At 40.3% G+C, this 13167-nt stretch overlaps 1 protein-coding gene across 1 annotated transcript in view; it reads right to left on the minus strand.

The window, feature by feature from the left end:
• The window catches only part of LOC147200350 (protein kinase C alpha type-like), a 97248-nt gene that overhangs the window by 54818 nt on the left and 29263 nt on the right, over positions 1-13167 (minus strand). Inside the window, exon 3 of the mRNA XM_086120771.1 lies at positions 5096-5178. Within this exon, the coding sequence (XP_085976897.1) occupies positions 5096-5178 (83 nt within the window). The remainder of the gene's footprint in view (positions 1-5095; positions 5179-13167) is intronic.

Genomic DNA, 13167 nt, shown 5'->3' on the forward strand with positions numbered 1-13167 from the left:
AAATTAACGAACACGCGGAGGAAGAGAAAGGCCGCTCTTCCCCCAACAATTGGTGACCCCGACGTGATTTCGGACTGAGGTTTCGGGCAACAGACAGAACATCGGGCGCCCACAATCGACAATCATATTCTGCTCATATTTAGTCATGCTGTATAACCTTCCCATGCCCACAGCTTAGCTTGGTGTCCTTGTAACAATTGTCATCACTGTATTTTACAGGGTTACCAAAATGTTCTCATACATGTGATCTACATGATCCAGGTGAGTTTTCAGGTTCCTCTCTTCCTCAGCTATACGTGACTACCAATAGTTTTGACGACAGTCAATGTGGATTCAACATGCCACCTGCACGTCGGCATGCACAATTTTCTTTTTCACCAACCAATCCATGGACCACGTGCGTGCCAAACGGTGGCATGTGATCCGCACCGAAGATGATCAGTTGCACCACAGTTGACAAGCAAACCTCATCTGTTTGCTGTACAAGTCAGTGCTTTTCGTTTCATTGCATCACAGGTCATGTCATAGTTGCAACTCTGTGTCCCTTCTGTTTTGCACTGCCAGGTGCCTTGTGAAATGAAAAACATCACTGTGGGGTGTCATTTGTCTGTTTTAAAAAGATAGCCAAAACCCTCCCCTTGCTTGAAGGAAGCGCATAACTGATGACAGCGTCTCTTGCCTGTGACAAGCAACCATCCCTGTGGCGCACATGATGTCATTTAGCCCCACGTCTAATCTGGTTTTATAGTTGCAACCAGGCTGCTTGTAATGATGCTGTGTGTGCTCTGAGTTTTTTTTTTTTGTTTGTTTTTTTATGATTGTTTTTCAGGCCAACACGTTTCTGTCAAAACTGTCTCCTTGTCTCCTCCTAATATATAGATATATACTGTATATAGAGAGAGAATAGATATACAGGTGTGTGTGTATATATATATATAGAGAGAGAGAGAGAGAGAGAGAGAGAGAGAGAGAGAGAGAGAGAGAGAGAGAGAGAGAGAGAGAGAATAGATATACAGGTATATACAGTATATATATATATATATATATTGTATATGAGAGTGAGAGAAAGAAGGCAAAGGCCATATCAGTGTGGATTTCCTCAGGTCATACACAGTAGACTGCTTGTTAAGTGGAGATCATTGATGCGGCAAGCAACGCACCCGCGCAAACCCAAGCACAGCAAAGCTCTCAGTTTCATCTGCTGAGCTTCTGCATTATTGATGCTTCTATCCTGTAAAACAATGAAGTCATTCATGCTGCAAGTGCTGTTGCCGTTGTTGCTGCTTGCGTTACACCTGCCAGTCAACAAGAGCAGCATTTTGTTAAATAAGTGGCTTTAGCGAATACAAGCGTCAGCCCCCTGTGGTCTTGCAATGACACTTGACACTCAGTCAGAAAGAGATAGATGAACTAATAAAGCCTTGTTTCCACTGAGCAATACGGTTCAGTTTTCTTCGCCACAGATCGATTCAAACAGGAGTTCAATCACAATTGGCCATTTTCAGGGCATGCTACCTACTCAGCTTGCCATAACTCCTACTACCAGGTTCTAGGATGTTCTATTTTTAATGCCTAAGTCTGTTGGCGTTCCAAGAAAGCCGAGCAAATATCACACAAGTGACATAAACCATCGCCTTGAGAGGAATTCCTATTTAGGCAAGGCTTTGGTGCAATCTTGTCCAGTGAGAACGGCGCCCTCGCACCAAAAGTCAGCATGGATGGCCCAAAGCTCGCCTACAACTATAATGAGTAGAAACGGTATTGAAAATTGATGGATGGAAGAATTGCACTGAGCCATGTTGCCGAAACGCTATTTTGTAGGTGACACAGCCATTGCCGTTCCACCTACCAAGCTTTGCGATGTAAATGAGAGCCTGACAAGAATTAACCAATCCAATTCAAAATAAACAACAGTATTGAGTAAATTGAAGGAGGCAAGTATGTGCATAAATGTTCATGAATATTCAGATGACGAAATGTGTGGCTCACGGTGTCCTTAAAAGCACCCTGCAGCTTTAAAGGCACTCATGGTCATCTTGCTGAGTCTGATCGCAGCTACCAGTGAAAGCTGAGTAGTGACCCAAAAGATCTTGTGGTTGCCTCTCAACGAAAGCTCATTCTTTTCCAGCATGAGAGTTATAAAACATCAATGTTAGTCATTCAATGCAGGTAGCCTAGAAACCGCAGATCTTGAGAAAATTTACTTGCCATGGGAGTTTCTTTTTGGACTGCTTGCCGGGGAGGCAGTATGCCATGTAACACCGGTATGTGTGGTTGCCCATGGCAACAAGACTACTAAGCGCACATAAATGGATATTAAAAAGATAATAGAGTATACCTTTCGAGCAAGTGATACCGTGTACATGCTTCTTTGGAAGACCAAGATTGGGTACACGGCCATTGAACAGTTATGAAGTGAAGCAAGAAGACAGTGTGAAGTCATGTGTGAGACTCGTTTAACACTCTGTTGCTTTAACACAGAGGCTAGCCTGAAATATTTCTCCTGCAGATCCACTCCCTCTGATGGACACTGCAGTTAGATTAGACAGGATAAGTACGTCACGTGCCTTTTTAGCGCGGTGTGGAAAAAAAGTAAGACTGCTCTGGAAAAGTACACTCGAAACAGGAAGTTTCCCTGTGGGGCAGGTGTGGTGACTACTAATGAAGCCTGTGTGGCCTACGGGTCCTCGGTTCCCCAGACCAGAATATTGAAGTGACCTTCTGGGCTTCTTAAGACATGAAGAAGAAAACCAGCTATATACACTTGCCGGAAAAAAATTGATTCCTTTGGAAGTACAGCGATGTCTGCATCAATTGGTCATAAAATGTAATCTGATCTTCCTCTGAGTCACAACAATACACAAATACACTTTTCTTGTAATAAACACCACACGACAAATTGTAAATGGTACAATCCATGGTAGAAAAAGGATGTCAACATTTTTAATTGGTTATGCCTTTGGCAGCAGTAAACCAAACATTATCTGTATCTGCTCATCTCAACTCCTGGACAAAAATTTTGACTCATTCCTCTTTAGAAATATGTTTCACTTCAGCAATATTTTGTCTCTCTCTTGAGGTCATGTCACAGCACCTCAATCAGAGTCAGATCAGGATTGACCTACCCCAGAAGGCATATTTTCTTCTGCTAAAGCCATTCTGAAAAATTGGATATAGGAGAGCAAAAACACTGATGAGCGATACAAAAAAAAAATCCAAACTAGTTAGACACAAAACCTCTTTATATTGACTCTAAGAAGACTCATTATTTTATTAGGACCAAAACGAATTAACCTCTTTGAACCTTTCCAAATGTTTGAATCATGAACTGGCCCAGCTCGAACTATTTTTGGCTAAGAGGGGTTCGATGTCATCTTTGTAGCTCTATTTCAGTACCTGTCAAAGATCTTGAACGGCACTACTCAGTCTTGTCTCTGGTTACCGAGGCCAATTTGGGCTCCTGTAATGCTGAAAGGTTATACGGCAATATACACATCATGGCCACCAAGTAGACACGCTTGCAGAGTTTCACACTTGGCAAGCAGTGGTTGATTGCACATACCTGCAACTACAAGCCCATAAAGATGGAACTCATTGAATCAGATATTATTTGGTTTCTCAAAGAATTTTGATGCGAAAAAATAATATTCCAACCTGTGGAGACAGTGTGTGTGTGTGTCATGATCTACACAGGTAAATATTACAGAAATACGGTAGTTGAAGGAAAGATGCTAGTGTTCCAAGTCTGGTGGTTTTGTCAGCATTTGCCTCAAATGTTGTCTCCAAGTCTCATCCCCATTTATGGCAGCCGAATCTGCCAATCATTTTTCCCCTAACGCCTGCTGGATTAGAGTTATTATTTAGAGTTAAACTTTGGACTCCATCACTGTTCTGGGAGCAAACTCAAGAGGTTTTGAAATCACAACCTGCATTCTCGGCCGAGAGTAATCTCTTCCTGGAGATTTGGAGACAGTGATGCACCCACCAAGTAGAATATTTCAATCTCATTTTCTCATGGAAGTACCCAGGGACCCCACTGAAACATTGGTATTCAATGAATTAAATTATCCACCTGCTGCTGCTGCTCGGAGTCAATCCTACACCTGCTTGACTGCAGCTAAAATGCATCCATGTAATTGAAATGGTCAGATGAACAAACTATATTTTTATTTGTTCTGTAGGTTTTACCCCAATTTATAAATGCAATTCTTAATTTTGACAACAGGTTCCATGTCTCCAATGATCAGTTTCTTTTTTTTTCATGACAGGTATAACCAATGGTCTAAACATAGAGGGTGATTCGAATACATGAGAAATATCTGCACACCAACAAATAGAAATTATGTTCAATGAATTGTATCTTCTGCCACATGGGAGATAATTGAATTATTCTGCCTGTCACGGTACAGCGTTGGGACAGAGTGCAGAAGATTATTTGTAGTGACTCAAGAATACTTTATTTTGTACATTTTATGTGCTATATTATGCCGGGATAATTAAAGCCCATATCACACGCAGCAGCAAAGTTTGCGCACACAGCGAATGTTTTTTCATCACGGTTCGTCCAAGGTCGCAATGACGTTCGTTAGACATTCGCAAATAGTTTTACATCATCTTGTCACAAATAAATTTTGAACGGATTTCAAAGAAATTTTCACAAATTGTCACAAAATGAAGATGTTCAAAATTTGATGGTGGCAACAAAAACCATTTGTAATATTTAAACTCTTTGCGAATGTCTGGCGAACGTCTTTGCAAACCTTTGCAACCTTGAACGAACCGCTCAGTGAGATGCGGGCTTAAGAAGGGTGAAAAAGATTGAGTTTTCACAACAATGTCAGAGATATTAATCGCTTTCAAAATTGAAAAAAAAACCCAGACAAATCAAATTTTTATTTATGTCTTAAATACCAAATTCTCCAAATTTTTCGCCATGTTTGTTTCTCATTTCCAGCAAAAATGTATCCAATCTCCTACTTAATTTACATCAAAATTCCGCCTGGCTAAATTGAATTTGAAATGTACTCATCATATTATCAGTCCCGAATGTTTTTTTTCCAGAACCATTTAAGACAGATCAAAGTGAATTACTTACATCTGTGTCTGGCCCCTTATCAGCTCCTGGGCAGGAGAATGTGACAAATTCATGGCACCTCATGTGGACCACAAAACAGCACACTGCAAACAAATAATAATAATAATCAATGGTTAAAACAGATTGTATCATTTTCTATGTTGACAGAAGAGTGACAGTTAGTCAAGGAATGAATTAAATCTGGTCTCATCCGGCCTCCAGATGGCCTGGTTCTGTCACTGCCCTTATCACACAGTGCGGTGCCGTGCTTGGCCAGAAACTTTATAGCATCCAGACAGCACTCAAATAGATGGACAAATGGATACAACTATCCGCTTGGCGCACATATACACCCACATACACCACATACGGAGTGTATGTGCCCACATACACTCCGAGGGTTGGTAGAATGGTCAAAATGTGATGAGGTCACTGAAGTCGGACTGTTGTCGCCGCGCGGTTGGACATATATCAAGACAACTCTGAAGCAGCGCAAGTGTCAGATCAGTGCAAAAAAAAAAACCCAACAAAAAAACAGCACACTAAAGCATAAGCAGCCAGTAGAGCAGTAACCTCCACCGAGGCCAAGCCATAACACTACATGTGTTTGTTATGCTATAAATATATATTTTTTAATTCAGCAGAGCACCGCAAAGTCATTTGGAAATGTCTTCTGCTTTTAAAGTAAATAAATAAACAACAGAATAGCCTTCTGCCAAGGTTTAACTGTTAACAAAAGTTACTTGTGTTTGCTTATCCAGGTGGACAGATCCCCCACAGTGGAATTCATATAGTGAGTCCAAATTGGCCCATTCAGCTTCTTGATTAACCCCGGGAATTTGAGTAACCCCAATGTTCGCACACAAAAAAATACTACCTGGTCTAGGAGGTTCGCCCGAGAATCTTTTTAAGTGCCTCCAAGCCTCAAGAGTCTCTGTGGGCCTACCTGGAGCACTTGAGGGGGAGGGCTGTGCTGACAAATGCCGATTGGATGGATCAACTGGATGGTGTGTTGTTTTCACATCGGCAGAGGCCATTAAACAATTTGCCATTATTCTGTTAGTGTGTGCTTCTTTCTTTCCTCACTCACCTAATCTATTGTAAGAACGATGGGGGAAAAATGCGATAAGTGGACGGACGAAGATGTGCGCGCTTGCTCTTCCAAGCATTTCGGGGATGAGGACATCCAGCGAATCTTCTGCTAAGTCTTTGGAGGTACTTAGAAAGACTATTGGAGAAACACTCAGACCAGGTATTTTTTTGTGGGTGAACAAGCAGATCACGCAAACACCCGTGGTTAGCAGAGAACTGCTTGAATGAGTTCTGCAATGTGAACGAGCCTATTCATGAAGAGTGAAATGAAATTTTTGTTTTAACACCTTTATCTAGATCTTCACAACAAATGAATGTGTTCTTCCTTGTTTCATGTATCACTTCCCCAACAAGTTTTGCTGGAATTGCCTGTGCAATTTTGGCAGACAAGCTGTTAGCAAATGAACCTTCCTGTGTGGAGTTTGTGGGTAATTCCTGTGCTTTCATGGTCTTCTCTGTGTATTCCGGTTTCCTCCCACATGAAAAACACGCATGGTAGGTTAACTGAAGACTCAATCTTATCCTTAGGTGTGAATGTGTTTTTCTTTACATATGTCCTGTTATTGGCGTGGGCCCAGTAAAGGATGTAATCTGCGTTTTGTCCAAAGTCATCTTGGATCGGTTCCAGCTCATCCGCAATGCGAATAACGACAAGAACTAGAGAAGATGGATGACAAGTATTTGTTTGCGTACGAAAACCAACAGCCCTCGGAAATGTTAAAAATTCTCTCTTAAATGGAAACACTTGCGAGTTGTAATTGTAGTTTATCAAAATGATAGAAATATGACTTTATATTTAATTATTTTTCGACAGAGGCATGAAAGCAGGAATTCCAAAATTCTGAGACAGATTTGCACCTCCAAATATAGATATTTAATTCTTTTTTTAATTGATTACTGGTAATTGATTAATTAGTTCCTAATTTGTTTTACAGTCAATCAAGGTATTTAGCCAAATGCCTATCACAGTAAAACACCACACAAGATGACCTGAGCTAAGATTCAAACCCAAAATATCTCGACTGTGATGGTGTGAGACATGCTAACCATGACTTACTGTGCTGCCATTACAGCAAGCTAGTTTTTTTTTTTAATGAAACAAAAACACACCTAAAAATAATATACACCAAAAATATTGTTCTACGAGTAAAAGTATATGTTAAAAAAGAAAAAAAAGCAACTTATTAGGAACAGGCTTTCGGCATTTTCATTTGTACAGCATGCTAGCGCAAAGTTGCTTCTATCTGTCTTTATTTAGCGGCTAAGCTCTCAGTTGATGTCTGCAAGGTCGGCACTTTCTACAAAGCATAAAGTCATTAGACTGGTGGTTTCTATTAGCTTCACTTATCAATGACTAAGACTGAGTAGACTGCATTAGTGTTTTTTGTTGAATTTGTGCTGCAATGCCTTTTCAGCGAAACTTGTCCGATTTTTAGGTCCGCACTTGGGCAACTTTGCGCAGAGCAAAGTCTTGGAAAAAAATCTCAGTTTCATGAGAGCACTTGAAGGGTCTCACCTGTCCTTCCTCTCTTCCCACTACAATCTTCTTTGGAAAGCAAGACTAAGCACTGTTTCGTTAAAGTACTGCACAGCTATCAGTCTGCAAAAAATATGCATTGTACATTTCACATAATTTTTAGGCATATTAGAAGATGCACCCGTATGTTTCACAGCATGCCGCACACTGTACATAAGATATGCTTTCACAGTAGAGCTGTGTGGGTGAAAAACGTGTCCCACACAGCACTTGTTTTATTTATATTTCTACTTCACAAAGGTGGTTTTTACTTGTTTTCATTTTCCAAAATAAAATTGGAATGCACTGACCTTGCAAAAAGATGAATACGAACGTTTGACACAAGAAGTTGGCATGGCATCAACAGCCGCTGACTGCAAGTTACCGACAGATTTTTCCTCATCTTTGTAAATAGCATTTGTAAATAGTTGCCATTTGGAGGTGTAATTCTTTGGCTGTGGAGCTTTCAAGAAAATGTTCACAAGTACCACTTAGTAACTTGGACAGCTTCACAAGTCAGCTAATAGATATACAACCATCAGCAGTTTTGAAGGGGAAAAAAAGTGTGCTGTTGTTGAGAATGTTACCTCGATGAAAAGGTCAGTGGTCACTAAAGAAAGTGAAGGTTGCCCTTAATGATGGGAAATCAATACGACCTTCACGCAGACATATTGCACCACCACAAGTTAACCATGACTACCCTCTGGTGCCTCCTCAGAGCTATTGGTCAGCACGGTCAATCAATAACATGGAAACATCCATCCATTTTCCGATCCACTTATCCTCACAAGGGTCGCAGGGGGTGCTGGAGCCTATCCCAGCCGTCTTCGGGTAGTAGGCGGGGGACACCCTGAACCGGTTCCCAGCTAATCGCAGGGCACACAGAGATGAACAACCATCCGCGCTCACACTCACACCTAGGGACAATTTAGAGTGTTCAATCAGCCTGCCATGAATGTTTTTGGATTGTGGGAGGAAACCGGAGTACCCGGAGAAAACCCACGCAGGCACGGGGAGAACATGCAAACTCCACACAGGGAGGCCAGAGCTGGAATCGAACCCGGTACCTCTGCACTGTGAGGTCGACGCGCTAACCACTGGGCCACCGGTCCCGCCTTAACATGGAACCACGGGTACTAAAGCGTACCAGTACCAACCGACTCATACTACACATAAGGACGGCAGGCCACACAGGATGTCAGGTTGTGTTTGAAGATGCAGTATGCGGTATCTGATATGTACGACAGATATTATAAATTTGGCCCGTCGTATTAGATGTGGAATCTGCTGACCAAACATGGCAAAACTTGTTGATGACATCATATCTGACTCTGTGTTAAAATGGCTTCAAGCACATCTGACCTCAGAGCTGGAAGCAGTTTGAATAAATCGGAGCTGGTTAAAAAAAAACGGTTGAGCATTCTCCCTGTTTTTCCGGCTTCTCTGGAATTACCAGGAGAATGCTAGAAACTAAGCCAAGTTGCTCTGAGTCCGTGCCAGCTACGAGTTGCGGCCGGCTAGCTTGCATGGTTAAATACTGTCCTTTCATGGCGCGGAGCTGCTCCTCTAAATCACTAATCTTGGTCCTCATGGCAGCGAAAATTTTGAAAAGGTGTTTTTCTAAGTGACAAAAGTACCAATAAGAATACCATAAAAGCACTGGATCAATGTGCCGTATTGTTAAGAGTAGTAATCTCATTAAAATCTTGACAATATCGGTCACTCACCCTGCAGCTATTACAATAATGTGATGTGTTAATTGCATCCCAAGCAAACATCTCCACGCTATTCAGGAAGACAATATCTTTATAAGTTTTGAAGGCTATAAAGGCATCACAATAGAGGATTAACTCCGTGTTTTGCTTTTTGCGTCTTTTTTGATCCATTATAACAAAAGACCGGCAACCCGTTTTAACAGATAATCCCACGAAACCTCAATTCAGTGAGCAAAATCGGATTATTGTTCATGGGTTTCTTGTGGCCTTGTTAACGTTTGAGTGCTGTCATGTCTGACATCCTGTGGCATGGATGGCAGCGTATAAAATAATACTTTGGTTCAGCAAGCATAAAACGATAAACGGCCCGTGCCCTGCTATTTCTCAAATATGGGGGGATTTTTTTCTCAATCCAAAAAAAGGACATGAATCTACAAATGATTCTGTGCGAACAACAGAAAGGAAGACACTTCAGTATTATCATATGCCTCACCTGACAAGAATGTTGGAGAATGTTAAGACAAAAAATATCTTATAGAGCTAAGAAAGGTTTTGAGGTTGATAATAATTTGGCCCTGCAATGGATTATTAATGATTCCATGTTTTCAACCAAAACCTCTGCCATCCTTCGAGATTTGAAAGAGTTGTGACTGTCCTCAGAGGTTCTCTGCAATTTTGACAGTTACTGCTATATCTGAATTTGAAAGAAACAGCAAGCCCCAACGTGGGAAAACTCAAGAAGACTACCATGATTGAAAATTTCAAATAAAATAGATAACTGATTCATTTTGAATATGATGATGCAAAATAACATCTTCCGCATCACTACGATTGGTGGGAATGCATATTCGTGTGATGAAAATGTTCACCAGAGGTTTAAGGTCGGTCACAAGCCATTTTCTTCGGGGTTCTCATTAGGACTTGGCTGAATGTGATCTTTGTCCCAGTGGTTTTGTTCTGTAATTTGAAATGCCAAGCAGTTCAATGCATACATTACTTCTGATATTGCATTGCGGAGGAGCCTGTTGATCAAGCTACCTTAATTGGAATCGCATTGATAGAATCTCCTCTCAAGTACTTGTTTTGTTGAATGAGCGAGTATATGCTCACTTTATGCCTATTTTAATGAGTAAATTGGGGGATAATACAAGTTGCAGGACCAGGTTTGTTTGGATATCTTGAGGTATTTGCCACTGAGCAAATCAATTTTTTCCTCTGGGCGCGATTAATTATAAAGCAGGTGAGAGTCAAACGACAGTTTGAAAATCAATGCTTATTGATTTTGACTCTGAGTCACAATAGGCCAGGGATCACCAACATTTTCGAAACTGAGAGCTACTTCTTGGGTACTGAATCATGCAAAGGGCTTCCCGTTTGATCCACACTTCTGAAATAACAAATTTGCTCAAATCATGTTTAATCATATGCAGAGCTGCTGTCACTGATTGTATTGTTCCGTAAATCTCTGAATGCGACTTCATTACGTGGTGTACCGGATACAGTCATACCTCGGTTTTCGACCATAATCCGTTCCAGAATGCTGTTCGAAAACCGATTTGTTCGAAAACAAACGTGTGTGTGTGTGTGTGTGTGTGTGTGTGTGGGACAACACCTTTTCTGTTGTAGGTATTTGTTTGGCCTTCTGGCTTTGTGAAGTAGTCATTTTAATTGCCGAAATATTAAACCTTGAGAACAAACAATCACTTAGAGAAAACAGTTTGACAGTGATAAACTAAAAGTTTATAGGTTCAGTAAGATTAACACAGCCCACCATATATTTAAACCAAACTTTAACAATGTTTGAAACACTCAATGCTAAAAAGGCAAACTGGGATGAAGCAAGCATGGTTTCCAAGGCAACAAGTCACAAGGAAGTTATTGGAAGAAACCAAGGCGCCTGGCTTACAATGAACCCGAGGCGATGTTATTGAGCCATGGTCACTGGCCTGGGAATGACGGCAGTAATATGGCACCAGTGACTTTAAAAACACAAAATAAAAATATACGCTCGAGGCTATGTTCACTGTTGTTTCAGTCCGGATCTTTTTAGCTTGCTACTTCATCTAAACGGTAACTCAGAGCAACAGGAAATAACAGTTGTCCAAATCTTGGCCTCACAAACGGCACTAATAATTTGGGGATGAAAATGTTGTACTGTAATAATGTGCGCATAAACCAGCACCAATTCATCAAACCTTTTTTTTTTTAATAGGCAGGCTGCCATTGCACTAACATTTCAATTGCGTGCTTGCCAAGCCCTGGTTTTGCACAACTCCCCCTATAAACATTCACTTAACAGTCCAAGAAAACATAATGGAAGTGATTTATGAATAGGAACTTGCCTCTTCCAAAGATAGAAAAGATAAACAAAATTCCTGAAGCAGCTGTAGAGACACTATAAAGCCAACTATGTGGACTCTAAACCAACTATCTAACCCTTGCAGTGTGTTCTTAACTGTTTCTTATTTGTTTACTCAAAAGTCGCAATTGTACAACGTAGTATCATGTCATACAGTATTTTATAGCATGTAGAGTAGTATGATTATTTAGACTTATGTCCATATTTTTGCGGTGTCCTGAAAGAACAGGAGGAGCAGGCTGTAAAAAAAAAGTCATTAAACCTGTGTTTAAATATTTACAATGAATAACAAGGGGAGAAAACTAATGGAGAACTGGATGTTTTATATGACAACAATATATTTCCAGACATGCAAGTCACCACGACCATTTGGAGGGAGCAGACATACAAGCATAATCATTTGCATAAGCAATGTTTTTGCAGGTTGAACGCTTGAGGAAATGGATTTAAGAGAATTTAATTCCGCAGGGTTTCTTTTACGTTCCTGTACAAAATCACACAGTCGATGAAACAATGACTTGCCCTCTGCTTACACTCAAACCTTTTGTTTTGAATCCAGTTTTTAGTGAATACATTATGAAATTATGTATGGTAAAGTCCACAATTATTCATAAGCAAATCTTGTGTTGGAGTGATTCTTTTTTTTTTGTTGTTGTTGTTTTGGTATTTTGTGAATTGTTACCACTTGGCTGGAAATAATACAAAACAGTGGTAAGAGCGGATGAAACTTTCCATTTTTGCCACTTCTAAGACTATTCTTATATTTTCTCAATAAAAGCATATCCAATATAAAAACAAAATACAAATTAATCATTAGTATGTTTGACATAACACAATTTACACTTTTTGAGGCAAAAGAAACCATTTCAAATAAAATAACTCAGATTTTGCTTGATTAGGAGTCATTTTAAAGTTAATTGTCTGGCTGAAGGTGAGTTTTAAGTCCTGGTTTAATATACATGCAAGAACTAAAGACTTTATAAAATAATAATGTTTGTCAATGATTAGCGTTGACCTTTTGAAATCAATCAATATGAGTGTTTACAATCTAAAAGACGAAAAGCCGAGCAGTTCAGATGTAAGGACCTAAAAATCTTTATGGAGCAGGTCACCCAGCAGCAATACAAAAAAAAATGTGTGTATTTGTCCTGGCTACAGGCCCCGTGATGGTTGTTGAAAAGGAGACTGCCGGGAACATTTGTTGTCCCAGGAGGGCAGCTCAAAGAGCCTCGAATGTTCTTTTGGGTTTTGCGTATGCGCTGTTGTCATCAACCAATCAACATGATCAGAACTAAGAGCTAAAACAGTTGAACCTCTGCAACTAAATGTCATCTGATCATGCATCCTTCTTTGACTATTTACAACTCTGTGTGTACATCATAATCAAGCACAATATAATTATTAACATGCT

Source organism: Hippocampus guttulatus, chromosome 9 (genome assembly GCF_054856545.1).
Source record: "Hippocampus guttulatus isolate MCC_2025c chromosome 9, RoL_Hgut_1.0, whole genome shotgun sequence".
Classification (NCBI taxonomy): Eukaryota; Metazoa; Chordata; class Actinopteri; order Syngnathiformes; family Syngnathidae; genus Hippocampus; species Hippocampus guttulatus.